Source organism: Kwoniella newhampshirensis, chromosome 6, assembly GCF_039105145.1.
Source record: "Kwoniella newhampshirensis strain CBS 13917 chromosome 6, whole genome shotgun sequence".
Classification (NCBI taxonomy): Eukaryota; Fungi; Basidiomycota; class Tremellomycetes; order Tremellales; family Cryptococcaceae; genus Kwoniella; species Kwoniella newhampshirensis.
Window position 1 is genome coordinate 633,376 of NC_089960.1, and position 16,908 is coordinate 650,283.

Consider the following 16,908-nt stretch of genomic DNA (forward strand, 5'->3'; position numbering starts at 1 on the left):
CTGTACCTTCTATCAAAGACCTGTCATATGCTCGCCCGGTTCCGATCCGTTATACTCGATACAATGATGATACAACATCTATCCAAATTCAGCTTATGCGATTTGATACACTCCGTCGGAATGTCCCGATTGATCACCCCTTCCTTGTCCGTATGATCTACCGTATCCCATGCGATTGCTAGTCCTGGCCCTTCTACTGGTCGTCCTCGACGTCCTCTTCTTGCTTTGCCCGAATTTTCATCATGTCCTCTATCTTCTGTAAAAGATCGTCCTGCATATCAAGGCGGGATCAGTATAACTTCGTAGTGGATCTTGCCCAGATATTTAACTCACCAATCTATATGGTTTGATGACAACTACAGATGTAATCAAGTGCGTCGTCAGTGTCTGCCCACCTTCGCAAATGCGTACACAAACTCACCTTCATCCATCCCGCTAGCTTTAGCTTCATCGATCTGACCTTGTCTCGCATTACCAGCTGTGAAGTGCGTGAAAGCCTCGATCGGCATACATCCTGTTACATACCCCATTTCGGCAGCCACTCACTCAGGGCGATAATCAAGTTCTTGACCAAGTTCCCGTCCGCTTCTTCCTCTCGAACATGTCTGACAGCGGTCAACCCGTCCATCACTAGAGATAGGTCGGCTTAGCGGAGCGACCATTCCCATAAACTGATCAGACACACCTGGCATTTCAAGATCCATCAGAACGCAATCGAAGAACTGGGCGTCATTCTTTCGATCAACTGCAGAAGCTACTTTGATCTTTTCCAGCGCTTCAAGACCATTATTCGCAACTACGATAGCAATCTTGATCAGCACTTGCACTTTTCGACTGCTTGCGATGCACTCACCCTCACAGGTCAGGTTGCAATGCTTGAGTTGCCGTGCCAGAACCGTCTGATTGATCAGGTTATCTTCGACAATCAAGACATGAGGTTTTCGCGACATCCCGAAGAACTTGGCCATGTCCCGGTTCTTTGACGAGGGCTTGACTTTACCTCCCCTCTTCGCGCCTGGCTCGGTCTCGGGTTTGACTGATGTGCGACAAGTCCGAGCTTCGATGAAGAATCTGAAAGTACTACCTTGACCTTTTTCGCTGATGACATCGATACGACCGCCCACTGCAGGTGGAGGAGATGTGGGTGAGCATGTATTACCGAATGAATTCAAAGAGCAATACACACTAAGCTCGGTAATCTCTAAAACAGCGAAAGGCGAGTAAGTAAGCAGCAACTTGCCAGCATCTCGTCGGAAATAACTCACTTCGACAAACAAATAGACCCAGACCAGAGCCACCAAATATCGTATGAGTTTTGGCTACAGTGACCTTTCGCGTTAACTTCTTTGTACATGGCTCGTGTGAACGCCCACGACTCACGAGAGACTTGCGAGAACCTCTGGAATAGTAATTCCAGCTCGGCTTCACTCATACCAGGTCCGCTGTCCTTGACTGAAGAATCGAAGTTAATTCAGCCAGACGACCTCAACTATCCTCGATGACGCGCTCACCTCCCATGTACAGGTAGATCGGTACGTCGTCTTTCAGATCTTCTGGCTTGTGAGGGGGGTGAGGTGGTACACAGCTGCGCCCCGCGGGTGGTTCCAAGCTGAGGTCGGCCTGCAGCTCGATCTCTCGTACATCTGTAACGTGGAGGATTCTCAGCTGCAGCTGCGACAGTACCTTCGATAATCAGCAACGCACCGCTAGTCGACGTAAACCGAATAGCGTTCGAAAGCAAGTTGGTGATTCTTATAAGGCGACATATTGGTAAGCAATGATACTAAACTCGACAAGACGAATATGCACGTACATTTGGTTCAATCGTACAGGGTCAGTCTTGATGATAGACATGCCCAACTTCTCGATACCGTCTCCCCATTTGACCGACAAGGCTATTCGTTTCATTCTCGCCTCGTTCTGGAAGATCGATACGACCTTCTGGGCTTCTTTCTGCATGTCAACTTCGATATCAAACATCTCTGAGAGGGTATGTCAGTGATCTTCGTCATCATCTCCTCCTATGCAAGGCTCACGCAGCATATCTGCGGCAAGCGGCCCATCAGTTGAATCGCCCAGGTACCCATGACAAACTCTCAGACTCACCGAGCTGAATACGACCGAGTGAAAGTACATCGTTACTGATTCGTTCTTGGGTTAGACCACACTGATAGATACTCTCCAAGGCTTCCAAATCCTCGTCGATGTTGTTAAGTAGTTGCCGAGTGGGCACGAACGGCTTCTGTTGGACGATGACCATCTCAAGCTGTTCTTGGAGTGAGAGGAGATTGGTTTTGACTAGGGAGGAACAGTGGAGGGACATGGTATGTCAACATTGCTGTTCCAAAGGGGAAGCGGACTTCACTCATCTGCATCAAACTACTGATCGGATTTCGGATCTCATGGCTATTGTTGATACGCATGAGCTTCTATCCTCCTGACCGTCTGCCACCAAGAATACTCACGAGGTGATGTCAATCAACAGTTCCTGTTGTCGCTTGGCTTCTTCGGCTTCCATTCTTCGTTGCTCAGCTTCGGCAACTCGTAGACGCTGAGATTGCTCGTGCATCTTGCGCTCAGTGATATCGGTCTGTAGTGCCCAATCGTTCAGGAAACGAAAAGATGAAAATATGTGAGTGAAACGTACGACACAGCCCAACACGCCCTACATGACAGACAACCGCTCAGCGTGACACATCTCAAGCATGTCATGGTCGACTCACCTGCAGACCAGATTGGATCAAGTCTAGTCTGATGACCTTGCTATGTACATCTTGGCGATCAGCTATCGCATACGGTTCCCTATATCAAAATCGATCACTTACACATTGACTGAAGCACGAGGAATGACATCAGCATCAAGGTGGCCTGCACCAACAGCGAATTGCACGACCCTTCAACTCACCCCATCGTCCCTTCTCATACCTCCAATCTCCTGACATCGTGACCTGATCAGAGGTCAAACAGTCTTCCCAGAAGATCGAAATTGCCCGCCTGTCGGTTTCCGCTACGTAGTCGATCCAGTTCGTGACGGGTTGATCGTAAGGATATCCGGACATTTCATACCTACGAAGCAAAACAAATAAGTGTCAACGCATCTTCCATTCCTCGGGACCAATGGCAATCACCAAGCACTGTTCGCGAAGGTGACTTGACCATCTTCGGTGGCTCTGAATATCCCGACAGGGGAGTCTGAGAGTCAGGTGATACAGCCGTAAGCAAACTCATCGTACGGTGGGTGAATGGCATCCTCACATTCGGTAATCGCTCGCAGCTCGGCTGTCCGAGCTTCAAAAGCATCCTCCAGGTGTTTACGCTTCTTTCCCAGCTGTAATCTATTGATTGGACAGGTATGTCAGCGTTTGATCACTCTCGTGCTGAAATCTGGCACTTACTGCATGTGTGCTCTAGCCACAATCTCTCGCGCATTGAACGGTTTAGCGAGATAGTCTGCCGATGCGGGCCAGTCAGCCTACCACTTGCAAAGCCATATTGCCTCACTTACCATCTGCACCAGCCAAAATGCCTTCCACTTTTGAATCGTCACCACCTCGTGCAGTACTATTGTCGAACTCATCAGTTTGTTCAAATTGCACTTCGATCGATACCTACAGCATGATGACAGGTATAACCCTCAAAGTCCGAGACTCCTTCAATGCCGCGAGAAGCCCGAACCCGTCAAGCTTTTTATTGGCACCGTTAGTCTTTCAGATGGTGTTGAGTCTAGGCGAAAGCACTGACATTAGGCATCATCACATCGGTGATGATCAAGTTTGGCAGACGCTTCTGGCAAAGTTGCAGAGCTTCCATACCGTCTCGTGCCTCCACGATCGTACAGTATTGGGCGAAAATTGTGTGCAGGTATTTTCGAGTATCGCTCGAATCTGTAGAACACAAAAGATCAGCTTCGCATCAAATCAGACCGGATATGTGACTCCACGTACCATCCACGATCAAGATTACATCGGTTTTCTCGAAATATAGAGTGCTGGGATCGAAACCTCTGGAACTTTGGCCTGAGGAGTTGGTGCTGGAGACACCTCCCGTCCCGGATTCGTCTGAAGAGGCGATGCTGCTGGTGGTTTCACGGTCCCCCGTCCATTGCATCGCTTCGTCCACCATACCTTGACCATAGGTCGAACGAGCGACATTTTCGATTTTTCCTGTCTCAATAGCCTCAAGGGCCAAGTGGTCGGATCCGAGCCTAAAAGGTAAATCAATGATGATATTCTGACAAGGAAAGCTGACTGCTTACGGGATGCGGACACGGAAGGTGGATCCATCTGTAAAGCCTTCATAAGCAACGTTGTTTGTTAACAAGTCTTGATACTTACGGGAGCCGTTCGTGGACTCTTGCAGCGTCACACTATCGATTTCTAAGACACCCCCATGCAACTTGATCAATTCCTGGTGGTGAAACTCGTTCAGCATGAAATTTCCCGCACAAGGGTGGCGACACTGGGAAAAACTCACTTTGATCAAAGCCAGTCCTATACCCGTTCCTTCGTGAGATCTGGATACCGACTGAACTCGATGAAATCTCTCGCCCACAAGATTAATGTCCGAGGCTACGTAGTAATTATCAGCATAGGATATGGGCTCCTATATCGCGCTTTCCTCACCTGGGATACCGACACCACTATCTCTGACTTCTAAAATCGCCTCATGCTGAGTATAATACAAGATAACGTGCACGTATCCTTTCATGGTGTACTTCATGGCATTGCCTACACTCATAGTCAGTAAAGGCTCTCTGGCATATCCGATGTCGGAAAGCGTACCGATCAAGTTAAACATGATCTTCTCCTAAAAGAATCCGTACAGCTGTTGTCAGTGCTTGTTTCTATCTTTGCAGACAAGGTGGCGCAATGAGCCAAGCCACATACCCAATGTTCCGGATCTACGTAAACATCTCTCAGAGTTCTATCGCACTTCACCACATACTGGAGTTTGGCCTGTAAACGATCTGTCAACTACCCGGAACATAAGAAATCGCTGACTCCTACCCTCTCAATAGCAGCTCGGAACAGATCCGTAAGATCTTCGGTCAAGACGCCGAGGTTCACGGGACGGAAAGTTCCCTTTAATCTACCAGCCTCCAGTCGACTGACGTCCATCAACGTTGACACCAGACGCGTTAGTCGTCGACTGGAACATACCCATCAGCTCGAATCTTTTTTTCAATTGAAGCACATACACATTCCGGCGAGCCATGAGCAACATCTCCTTCTTCGGCCCATCTTTAGTTTCATGCAACAGATCATCCAAGGGACCAGCAACGAGGGTCAGAGGTGTACTATTGGAGAAAGGGACTTGATATCAGTTCTGTATTTCCAGCCGGTCTTCTTGCTAGTCTAACTCACCGTAATTCGTGGCTGACATTGGAGAACAACAAGCTCTATGACTCCCGTCAGGACCTGTCCCCAAAGCTCGCCTACAGGATAAATTGCTCACCTTCGCTCGATCCAGGGCTGCCAATTCGTCGATTCGCTGCCGTTCTGCTTCATAGGATCGGACAGCGGCGATACCTGACGCCAATTGTAGCCGCAACCTGTGCATGATTCTTAGCGACTCGTGTGTCGTTGCTTACCGATCGATGCTTACACATGCTGTTGCGCTCATTAGCCTGGGTGACTGGATTGAGGCTGATAAGAAGGGAATCACTCACGATAAAAGATTCATAGTCCTCGTCGAACGGCCGTCTCACATTCAGACCCAGCACAAGAACAGCACTCGGTATGCCATCATCGGAATCGTTGCTGATTGGGACGACAACGGCCGAGTTTGGCAATTCGTCCCAGACCCGGATGGGGAAGTCTTGTATAAGACTCGAACAATCTTCAACCATTACTAGGCGCCTGGATTGGAGCGCTTCTCGTACAGGCCATTGGAATATCCTCTGAGCATTTAAGGGATCAGTATCTAACAGAGGGAGAGATGGAACAGCTGAGGACAACGAAGAGGTCATGGAGAGCGTGGGTGAGGTAGCCACTCCCTGAGCGAAGCTAGCTGCTGTGCTTTGTTTTCGTTCTCGCAATGTGAGCGAGATCGACCTCGGGGTGGAAGGGTGATTCTCGGGTATACCGATCGCCCCAGCCAGTCGAACCTCGACCTTCACTCTATCGGAGTCGTTCTTCGTGATTTGAGCAGAATTAGGACCGTCTTTGGCCTTTTTGGCTGGATTCAGGTTATCAGCACTGTCAGCCTGGATGTAAGGAGGTCAAACGCAGGCTCACGTATAGCTGGGTCTACATGATACAGAGCCGCGAATGGAGCATCTTTGGCACTAGCGGTCAAAATCTCAATGACGGCTTCATCAAATTCTCCCATTGTGCGGGCGATGGCTACAAGGAGTTGCAACACTGGTTAGGAAGCCATCCCAGTAAGAGAAGTTTCCGATCACACTCACATGTCCGTTGACCCATCTCACGCACAGCCGCCAGTCTTCGTTCCGTCAGGACTTTGGAGGTGGTCGCGATAGTAGCGTTCCAAAGTCCTCCAATCGTTCCATCCTCTTGGACAACCGGGACCCACATCCAGGTGTGGTACTCTTCGAAAGTTCGGTCTTTCTCGCCGAGCTGTTTGAAGAGCAGAAAGTCTATTGGCGAGGCGAAGGGACGTCAGACATGCTTATAGAATAGCGGAATCACATGGAGACGAACATACCGTCCTCTTTCCAGACCGGGGTACCATTGAGTACAAGTTGCGAAATAGGTCCGAGAGAAGTCCACAATTCTGTACCAAGATCGTGAGCATGCGCGAATTACGAAGAAAGGGCGCGACACACCTGCCCACGCTACTGGCCCAGACATTCCGAACAGCTGGGGGTGTTTGTGAATAGTCTGGCGGCGAGGTCAGTGTCATATCATGAGTGCAAACAATGAGAAAGTAATCACCTGGGCGTAAACTTCATTGTATATCAATGTGAGATCTGGTCCCCACCACAGACAACATGAATGAGGATAATTGAGTACAAGCCCAACTAAGGGAGGACAGTGTAAGCGCCTTTACAAACAGACTAGGGGGTCTTTCATACTGACCTATCGTTTTCAGACTCTGTGGCCAGGTATCTCTTGGTCCCAAAGAGGTCTTGGCCCAATCCGTCGTCTCCATGAGAACCTCGACATCCGCACTCAGTCCATCGACCTGCAGACCGGATACTTTTCGACCGGGTCGAATGACCGTGCCATCGCTGCTGAACATGAGGGCTCTCGAGGACTTGCCACCGAGAGCCAATGGGTCTGTGCTATTGGTGTCGTGCGAGGCTATGATAGTAGAGTTCGAATCCATGTGAGACTCGGAATTGAGAACTGATGCGTTCGGTCGTGAGGGGCCGTTTTCGGGAGTTGAAGTCGAGGGAGCCAAAGTGGTGGCCTTTGGCTCCGTGATGGCACGAACAGTGCTTGGTCGGACAGCCTTTTCCTCGACTCCCAACTTAGTATTTCCGGCAGCTCCATTTATTGCGGGAGAGGTATCTTCCGGGTCATGATTGAGAACAAGTGCTGACCGAGGTGTGGTGGTTATGATCGCGAAAGAGTGTGTGTTCATTTGAGATGAAAGACCGCCAAGCCCTGTTTTCCACACGGGCATGTTGGTTTTGTTCAGCTCCAACGTCACTTTTCCGGGTCGAACAAGTTCCAATGTCAATGTTGGAGGACACGGGTGTGAGAGATTTGCCCCTTCAACGACGATACCGATTGAATCGACGTCCGAAATGGAGCTCCCTTCCGATCTGATGAAACGATCCTCGTATGGCCGTTCCATTTCCCAAAAGCCTGCAGGGGGTGACGGCAGCGGCGATCGGATGCCTCGTACAATCTGCTCCCGTTGATCCTTCAAGGCTTGTGTGGTGCCTGCAGGCTCTGTCACCGTCGAGTGAGACGTGAGAGAGTAGTCCGGAAAACCTGCGATCGTCGGAGGAGCGCTGGGGAACTGAGGAGTTCTATTCGAAGAACCCACCCCCACAGCCTTTTCAAAATCTCTTGCCTCACTAATCCAGTCTCCTAATTCGCGAGCCCCTTTCGTGTTTAAGCATTCCAATAACGGCTTGCCCTGCGTCAGATTTGTCCATTTCTTGTTGCACCAGACGACATCAAATGGCTGCAGACTAACGTCTTCGGTACGAGTGAAAGGCGCTGCGCGATCAACAGACGGCGAGAGGTAACCATCTGTTTCTTCGCTGTCGGAAGTGAGGGGTATTGGAACGACGAGCACGAATGCGGGGTATGGGTAGGCCTGGAGTCTTCGGTCAGCTTGCTTGTATCTCACGCTGACCTGTTACATGACGCCAGCCCGCACTCACCTCAAGATAATCCCTTGGTAGGTTGGAAAGATCAATATTCCGCTCGTCCGACATGATGCTGAGACCAGATTTGCTGAAGGATCATACGCATAGACAAGATCTGCTACAGACGGTCGATCCTTAGATGAGGGCGAATGGGTCGGTCATATACATATGCAGCACCGCGAGTCCACGGAAAGGAGAAGCACTGAAATCCGCGAAGTCCTTTGTCTTGAGGCACCAAGTCTGGGGGTCACGACGGTATGGAGCTCCGATGCGCAGTCGTCTCCATCCAAGATACTTGTAGCAGCGACGTCGACGTGGGATGCGACTGTGATTCCAGGAGGTGGGTCGTAAGGTCGATGATCGAGGACGATGGCAAGATGGGATGGAAAGATGTTTTGGATCAGGACGGCAGTCTGGAGGAGGATAGGAAGTGTGATTGACAAAGAATTTGAAGCAGAACAGGAGTGGTAGGAGTGTAAGTTGGTGGTAGTCGTAGGAGGGGATCTGGGATCTCAGGGGGGGTGGGGGGGAGAAGATGAGGGGGAGTGGAGCGGGATCAAATGGGTTTCGGTTACTCACCCCCTTTCATTTGGTTTGGGTACGTAACCAGCCGAGCAGGGTTTTGCTGACACTCGATTACATAACATTACGACATGGAACGAGACATGTGGACTGACAACCGTCGTCCATTCGCATCGCGCAGTCACCGCGCATACCACGCCTGATTCCTACAGGCCAATGTCGTCAGATAAGTGCAACCCGCCTACAGTAAAAGGGACAAAGCAATACGGCCAGCTCTGACGCCTCTCACGCGACAAAGCTCATGGACAGACCACACGCACGCACGATCTGTTTCATCGCATGATGACGAAACGATCTCTTTGTCTATATATATGAACCATCGATCAGGCACAATGTACCGAAACAATGGCTGTCAATGGTTGATCGGCAGCAACCCTCGCTGATGATCCACGTCTCGAGATGCGAGAGAGAGGAAGAGAGAGAGAGAGCACACTGAAGACGAACACTGACAAACTCAAAGGCCTTATTGTGAATAGGGCAGACGTATTGGAGATCGTCGACAATAACAGGTATTTTCAAGTGCACGCGGGAACAGGGAACATGCAATCCGAGAGCAGCTCTCAACTGACACACAGACACACACAAAACCAGATTTGAGGCACACACGCTTTCAAGCCCCACCACATGCTGACAGCTTCGTTCTATCTTTTTCTGAACCTCGTCCATTCTGATACACGTTGATTTGTACCCAAGCGAATGTCGAGGCCACCATCACACTTGTCAGACGAGCGAAAAGCGCCCCGCAATGGCCGGTTCTCATCAACGATCATCCAAACTCAATCGCTCAACAACTCCCACAGCCGTTCCACAATCTTCACACCCACACGCACATCTCCCTACACCCACCTCGACTCCGACTCCCACTCCAAAATCACGAGAAAAACCCCGTAACCGACCTCACACAACTCACATCTCACCACCCTTCGATGATGACAAAGCTCAAGACCAAGTACGATGAACGTGTTTCTTCATAGGTCGAACGATAGATCCGCCATTCATTTTCGACAAAAAACAGAGGCTGACGCTATCAAATTTGTCATGGTTGAAATATGGTATAATTTCAGAAGAGATATACGCCGCAGAGATCGAGGAGCGTCTTTATCTGTGGGACAGGATGGGATGGGGTGGAGATAAGGATGAGAGAGTTGATGAAGCAGAAGCCGTGAAAACAGATTCAGAGGGCATGAGAGGGAAGAAGAGAAGTCGAACGGGGCCCGACAAGAGCGCGGTGATAGACTTGAGCATATCGGATTCTGAACTATCGTCATGATACACAAACACGCTGAGATGGGACGTTGCGCTTTGCACCGAGGGCTGCTCATTCTGGAGTTGGTTCTATGACGGCTTCTGATGACATGACATGTGAACATATAGGTATACATCGCAATGTACATCCTCTCACAACAAAACGCCGACTCCTTGACTTCGCTTCGACCCCCTCACAGAATTGTTCCACCCCGCACGACCATGAACGGCTCATTTCGTGACAGGCTTTTCTTTCACTGCCACCGTGTTGCCGACATGTTCGCGAATCGCTGCCCAGGGGTTTTGCTTGTAAGCGGGATGACCCATCACCGCAGGTATCCTTTTTGCCGCTTCTTGGCTGCGTTCATACCAGGAATTAGCCGGCATCACAGCGGTCTCCCTCGACAGAAGATTACAAGTCAAGACATCTCTTAGACTAAGCAGGGCATCTGGGAGGGTTGGAGTGCGATCAAAGTTGTTGGTGGCCATAGCGATGGGAAGATGATCGGAGCAGACATTTTGGCATCACACGACAACTCACACAGCTTCTCTCCTCTTTTTCTCACCCAAAGTCCTCCCCTTACCCTCCCCAATCTTTCCCTTCTCCATCTCCCTCTCTATGGCTCTTCGTCTCGCCTCCTCCTTGTCCCTCATCATCTGCTCTTTGCTCTTCCTCACCTTCCTTCCTCCAAGTTCCCCTTCACGATCCTCAGTAGCGCCAGAGTGGACAGCGGTAGTGTTTTCGAGAGGTATGACGTGCGCCAAGGCTGTTTCCAATGAGGAGAGGTCGGTTCCTAGTTGGGATTTGGCCTTTCGTTTTTCTCGTTTGAGATGGGATTTCGATGGGGTGATATAAGGATGAGGAGCTGTGTTATCAAGGGCGTAACGAGCAATACACGACATCAGCTTTCGTTTCTCTATTTTCGGGGAGAGACGGGCGTCTGCACCATAGGACAAAGGGCAAAATGTCACAAACGATGAAAGACACGTCAACTTACCGGATCTTGAAGGTAGAGGATTCAGCTTACTTCCTCTCGACGAGGATGGTCCGGCATCAATCGGTGTTATCTGCCCATGTTTCTCTTCGCATTAGTACATGGCCCCCACGCAGATGATATGAATGCGACCCTATCGCGATGATACTAGGCTCTAGCTACACTCACAGTCTCCGATACATCTGGCTGCGCATCTGGCTCTGGAAAGCCTTTCAATTTCGAGGACAAGGGGACGGCCGAGCTATGTAATCTCGCTTTTGATCGTGCTATTCTTGGCTACGATGAATTATTGTCAGCTGCTTAGCCGATCACATAGACATCTTAGCCTACCATGGAGAACGATTCACTGATGTATCGATGTCTGTTTGTAAATAGGTGGTGATGAAACCACAACTCAGTGTTACAAGGGGAGTAAGAAATTCTGTTGACAACATCTTCTCGAGTGGAGGTCAATCGTCTTTCTCCGCGTGGCCCTTATATGGTCAGCAAGCATCTGATGCGATGTACAAAGACTGCGTTGATTGCACAATGCGCAAGCACGCAAAGACATCAGCTCGCCGAGAAGTATTGATGGCAGCGGTTGGTGAGAGGTTGTAGCAATGCATGGGGAGAGGAGCAGAAGGATATTATTTATCTAGGTAATGATGCAAGGTATCGATTGGTATCTTCCACTCCATCTGTTACAGCTGTTCCGCTTGTTGTTGACTCTTCTCCAGGCTTCGGACAGAGGTTTGAAACCATGGAAGACCCCTATTCATCAGCCAAGTTGGTCCAGACCTTCACCACATCACCCTCCTCCTCCAACAGGTCCACGAGCTTCAGAACACCCATCACTGTCTCTTCGCTGGCCCCTTCTCCTTCCTCGCCTTCCGCTAACACAGGTAGAGGATCATTAGGGACATAGGCCAGCTCCGAAGATTGGAGAATATAATGTTGAGAATGAGGAGCGGATGTGAGAAGGGATGTCAGAACTGATAATTGAGAAGGAGGAGTGTAGACCTGTTCCCATATTCAGACCAACGGTCAGTCGAAATGAAAAGACAAGTCGATGGGAAAGACAAGTCACCTCAAATTCGAGCGATCCATCTTCTCCTTCAACCTCACGAACATCCTCGGCTCCGCCTTCCACAGCGATCTCGAAAAGGTGCTCATACCCCGCTTCAGGACCAGTCGGTTCAAGCGTTATCAGTCCTTTCTTGTCGAAAAGGAATGCAACGGGTGATGTTCGCGCTCTGATCGCATGATTGTAGTCGTGAGCCAAATGTCAGAATGATTGACGGTTTAACACAGCTTACCCATTCTTGGACAGGATCTCCTTGACTCGTTTTACTGTCCGAGATGGATTTGGGGTGAGGCATTCGCTGGAGGTCATCTCTGTCAGTATACAAGTCTCTTTCATGAGTCCTCGGTGACTGATTCCCTCAGAACTTCGCTTGGAGGGAGTCGCGCCGTTGACGAGATCCACTCACACGAGCAAAGCCACTTTTCCACCAGGAGCTACCGCATCATATACCACCGTTTGACCTGATCCATCTGCTGCTGCTCGTGCCTGAGCAGATTCGAGCTGTCAGTACCCCTCTGGAATTCACTATGCGTAGTGTAGATGGACCCACTCTCGCCATCGCATTCTCTATCCCGGCTTTTGTCAGTCCGCCCTCTTTTGCCCTCTGTAACGCCGTTGCCAATCTCGAGTTCAGAGCGGGATCTGACGAAGCAGGTGGTCTCATACACGTTATGATATCCTGTTCGCCGACATCATTCCTGCGTCAGCTAGAGTGCAGTCAGGTGCAGAGGGGTGGAGACGTACCCGACTCAATTTGGAGAAAAGGGCGCCTCTTGCTGTATCCGCTGCTCCTTTCTTATGTCGGATCTTGGACCATCGATTGTGGCCTGACAACGAAGGAGTGGAGGCTGAGAGACATCGACACTGCGTTACGACATGTGGTCGGGGTGCCGCTATATGTCGGGACGGACCAGCGATGGTACGTAGTAGGGTACGAGAAAGTGCAGACATCGTACGGGTTCCGACTGAGACCTTGAAGGGAGGGTGAGTCACAAGAGTGCTGGTATGGTAATGGAAATGTACTGGACAGAAAAAAGTCGGAGAGATCGTCAAGAACCCACTTGTGGAATGGGTCGTCCACGTGGATTTAGGGTTCATTCCGTCCGAGAGAGAGACCAGCCAGAGCCAGTGCAAACTTACTGTATGTAACTTAACCTCCTCGATTGCATCTCACACAGTCCAATCACACACGATCAAGCATGCTTCTCGCCTCCGCTTCAGTGTCCGCTCGCAAGGGCTCATAGTAGTACACGTCGAAGCAAGGCTCAAGGGATGCTTCTGAATCTGGTGGTGTCGCGTGTCGGTTGCGGGACATTCATCCCGATCAGACTGGAGCGGTCTCTTGATGGGATCTGTGAAACTTTTCAGCTCTTTGGCCGATTTGTATGAAACGATACAACGCAGAACTCCGAAAGACACTGCCTTCAAGAAGCACTCGGAACAAAAGGACCCCTTCCGCGATCAAACAGGTCTCTCCGTCGATTGCTCTGTTTCCGTCTAGGTGAAACACTCATCGCCAAACTCCTCCCTTTCCGCTCATCCTTATTGTCCTTTCCACACTTTCCGCTCATCAGTACTGTCCTTTCCGTCACTCCTCAATCGTCAAGGAACTGACAGGAATCAGCCCGATGACTATGATGTCGTCCATCCATACTATGTGCAATACTCACAAAGAGAGGATCATACTCGTATCCAAGAACCTTCGATTCGATACAGTCACTCATTCTGAGGCTCTAGGTCACACAATTCATCGTTCAGATCGCCTCAACGTCGTCAGTGCTTCTGCACACACTTACGAGGACATGAAGCATGTGCCATTTGATTCTTTTTTAATTCCATGACCCCACCCAGTCAAGCTTCTTCAAGTACTCTCACACATCAGCCTATCCAAAACCCCGCAATGACTTCTTAAATCGGTCACTGACGCTACGCCCGACTTCAACGTCAACTTTATCAACATTGGTTGCATCAAGCTATCACGGCTGGGGACTAAGTCCACCCATCGAGATATATCCCGCAAAGATAAGGAGGGTTTGCGCACGATGGTAGGTCCATCTACTGGTCGATCACACATACCGATGCTCTCGCTCCAGCCGACCTTGCCTGCTCCTTCTGACCCTCCTGTGGGTGGGCCGTCCTCCGCTACTTCGCGCAGACCGGGCGCCCCAGCAAACAAGTCCACTCCACCTTCTCGTCCTCCTAGACCTCCCGTTTCGCCTCTCATACTTATTGACCAAGAAGACATGGGAGTCATTGAGCGACTGTACCCTTCTTCCGCCTTCCATACCCATCTCAATCGACAATTCCTTTCTTCTTCTTCTTCCGCACCCACAAGTGCTGGTCCCTCATCGAGGAAACAAAGTGATGGCTCGCCACCCGCCGATGCGTCCTTCTGGAGATGGTCCCAAGCTACATCGTCCCTTGCTCCTTCGGTATCGTTACCACCTTCGGCCTACTCTTCGCTGTCTGATCCACCCACCTCTCGTCAGCAGCCTGCCGATAAAGACCGTTCATATCTCCGCTTGACGAGGACTACAATCTTTTCTGACTTCTCGGCACCTTCAACTGTACCTGATGTTCTTGATCTCTCCACCTTACCAACGCCGTTCGAGAGACCGAGCAAACGAGGTGTTCTCTCTCCGATCCCGGAGGCAACTGCAACTTCCCTTGTCAACAGTTATAATGAACGAGAAGAGATAAATTCAACTCCTGATCCAAAAGAGCTATTCACGAAGCAAATTAATGTCCATCAACGGGAGAAGGAACATCGATCTAGTGCTGGGACACTCGGGAACAAAAATCGACGTTGGAGTGCTGTTGCATCGACTTCTACTCATTCAGGGGTCAGCAAACGTCTACCAGAATCTGAGGACCCATTCCGAGACAACCACGAAGCCAAATCGCAAGCGGTTGGGGAGTTCAATGAGTCTGTGCGAGCCGCTCGACGTCGTCCGGTCTCCCTTTCTTCAGCAGCTGATTCGACGTTCACCAATTCAGCATACTCTGGTATCCAAGTGATGGATGACACCATGCTGGCAGCTCGGTCCGCTGTAGGTGTGTTACCCTCAGCCGATAAGAGACAGGTGCACAGAAAATTAGAGAGTGAACGTGCCATCGCCGAATATTTGATCAAGCAGACAATGAAGAACGATAGACGGATTGTGCCTTCGGAAAGTGCCTTACGAAGATCTCGCCCGGAACCTCCGCCCCTCAATGGGACTGGAGAAGTAGACAGGTTTGGTCCGGACGAACCGGCCTCTTCGTGAGTTCGGATTCGCTTGACAAGTCGCTGTTTTGCCTTCAATCACTGACGAGTCGCGACGTCTTGAATATGTAGTACTGCTCTCCCTCCTCCGCCCAGAGGTCACCATACACTGAGTCTGTTGCATACCCGATTTGCTATCGCTCCTTCAGCAGCCGTCGCCCTTCATGCCCGAACCAGGGCACACACCAACAGCTCTGCCGACAGATCCCACCATACTCCTTCGGTGTCGCTCGATTCTCTCCCCTCGTTACACCCATCGATCACCGAGTCTATTGCCACCGACATACATGGCAAACCTCTACCCTCTTTCTCATCGCGTTTCGCTGACAATAGAAGGCGGACCATCAGTCAAGCTGTCGAAGAGGGACTACCGGATCTGACCTCAAAAATGGACCTGACTCCAGAGCAACGATCTCTCCTTCTCAGGCGCACTCGGAAACTAGAACAGATGCTAGGCAAGACTCTACCGGAGATTCAGGTGGAGAACCTCGTGGTGGAACCGATGCGAACGACTTCGACATATGTCACAAATGTCAAAGATGATGTTTGGCCCGTGACTCCACCGCAATCTGCCGGTGGGCGACGACGAACACCCGAGTGGGAAAGAGAGGACTGTGTACCCCAGCGAGCGCATGGAAGTAGTAGTACTCAAGCTGCAGAACTGACCAAAGGTGCTTCGAGCTCAAGGTCTGGTGGAACATTGACGAGGAAAGCCAGGGCTGTTCTAGGCTTTGCCAAACGAATGAACAATGAATCGGAACGATCAGCGGATATCGGTTGCGCAATGTCCGGCGAAGGAGGAGAGACGGAAATGAGGGAATATGCTTCTCGAGAACAACGAACGGCTCAGACGATCTCACGAGGAGGACACATCTCTTCCCCAACCACATCAGCGAATCGGATCCAGCAGGAGCCAGAACATCAATACAGTCCAACTGGGTCTCTGACTCCGACTCCCACAGAAAATGGTGACCAGTACAAAAGCTCTCTGGAGAGTAGTCCCGCAACACCAAAGACGACTGGCTGGCCAAGTCCGGAGATCAGGAGTTATGAGGAAGGACGTGAAGGGGATGAGGAGTCAATCAGGAGGAATAGAAGACAGCAATTCGCAAAGGTGTGTGCATACTCGTTCCCTTTCAGAGCGCTCTCCTATGAAGGGAGTATCTGTACTGTGCGTGCACAGCTAGCTGATATCGCGGTGCACGTTGCAGCTCCACCGATTACTGGGTACACCGGTCCCGCCAGAACTGGTGAACTCGAAGCCTGCACCCATCACGGACGTGCTACATCCTGGAAGTAGTCTCTCGCCGTCAGATCAGAGCTTCATGACTTTTGACGAGGATGATGACGACGTTGGATCCCCCTCTCGAATCTCGACAAAGAGGAATATATGGACTGTGAATAGATTGAGGAACACTCTTTCTCCGAACGGGCGCAAGGCACCCATCTCATCCACTATAAGTTAGATGAG

At 50.4% G+C, this 16,908-nt stretch overlaps 4 protein-coding genes across 4 annotated transcripts; 1 reads left to right on the top strand and 3 right to left on the bottom strand.

Moving 5' to 3' along the window:
- Positions 1-193: 193 nt before the first annotated feature.
- Positions 194-8,356, bottom strand: IAR55_003406 (uncharacterized protein; the record flags this gene model as incomplete). The annotated part of the gene is made up of 43 exons (XM_066946513.1): positions 194-271; positions 334-356; positions 422-478; positions 547-630; positions 686-796; positions 854-1,123; positions 1,266-1,319; positions 1,381-1,452; positions 1,512-1,643; positions 1,705-1,751; positions 1,814-1,982; positions 2,107-2,298; positions 2,366-2,406; positions 2,466-2,590; positions 2,648-2,665; positions 2,724-2,763; positions 2,826-2,832; positions 2,906-3,066; positions 3,129-3,192; positions 3,256-3,335; positions 3,396-3,450; positions 3,506-3,561; positions 3,613-3,683; positions 3,742-3,884; positions 3,945-4,204; positions 4,256-4,283; positions 4,335-4,407; positions 4,474-4,568; positions 4,623-4,727; positions 4,782-4,806; positions 4,887-4,955; positions 5,007-5,148; positions 5,198-5,296; positions 5,364-5,398; positions 5,455-5,528; positions 5,605-6,177; positions 6,237-6,344; positions 6,410-6,598; positions 6,667-6,735; positions 6,788-6,842; positions 6,897-6,982; positions 7,041-8,235; positions 8,303-8,356. The coding sequence occupies 43 exons, from the start codon at positions 8,354-8,356 to the stop codon at positions 194-196; spliced, it is 5,484 nt and encodes a 1,827-aa protein (XP_066802905.1).
- Positions 8,357-10,345: 1,989 nt separating this feature from the next.
- On the bottom strand, positions 10,346-11,442 carry IAR55_003407 (uncharacterized protein; the record flags this gene model as incomplete). The annotated part of the gene is made up of 5 exons (XM_066946514.1): positions 10,346-10,472; positions 10,656-11,055; positions 11,113-11,182; positions 11,278-11,385; positions 11,440-11,442. The coding sequence occupies 5 exons, from the start codon at positions 11,440-11,442 to the stop codon at positions 10,346-10,348; spliced, it is 708 nt and encodes a 235-aa protein (XP_066802906.1).
- Positions 11,443-11,859: 417 nt separating this feature from the next.
- IAR55_003408 (uncharacterized protein) lies at positions 11,860-13,123 on the bottom strand (the record flags this gene model as incomplete). Its single annotated transcript, XM_066946515.1, has 6 exons — positions 11,860-12,108; positions 12,176-12,341; positions 12,405-12,470; positions 12,579-12,658; positions 12,723-12,851; positions 12,917-13,123. The coding sequence occupies 6 exons, from the start codon at positions 13,121-13,123 to the stop codon at positions 11,860-11,862; spliced, it is 897 nt and encodes a 298-aa protein (XP_066802907.1).
- A 1,127-nt stretch (positions 13,124-14,250) lies between these two features.
- On the top strand, positions 14,251-16,903 carry IAR55_003409 (uncharacterized protein; the record flags this gene model as incomplete). Its single annotated transcript, XM_066946516.1, has 3 exons — positions 14,251-15,434; positions 15,510-16,551; positions 16,649-16,903. 3 exons carry the CDS (start codon positions 14,251-14,253, stop codon positions 16,901-16,903), a joined length of 2,481 nt encoding a protein of 826 aa, XP_066802908.1.
- Positions 16,904-16,908: the final 5 nt, after the last annotated feature.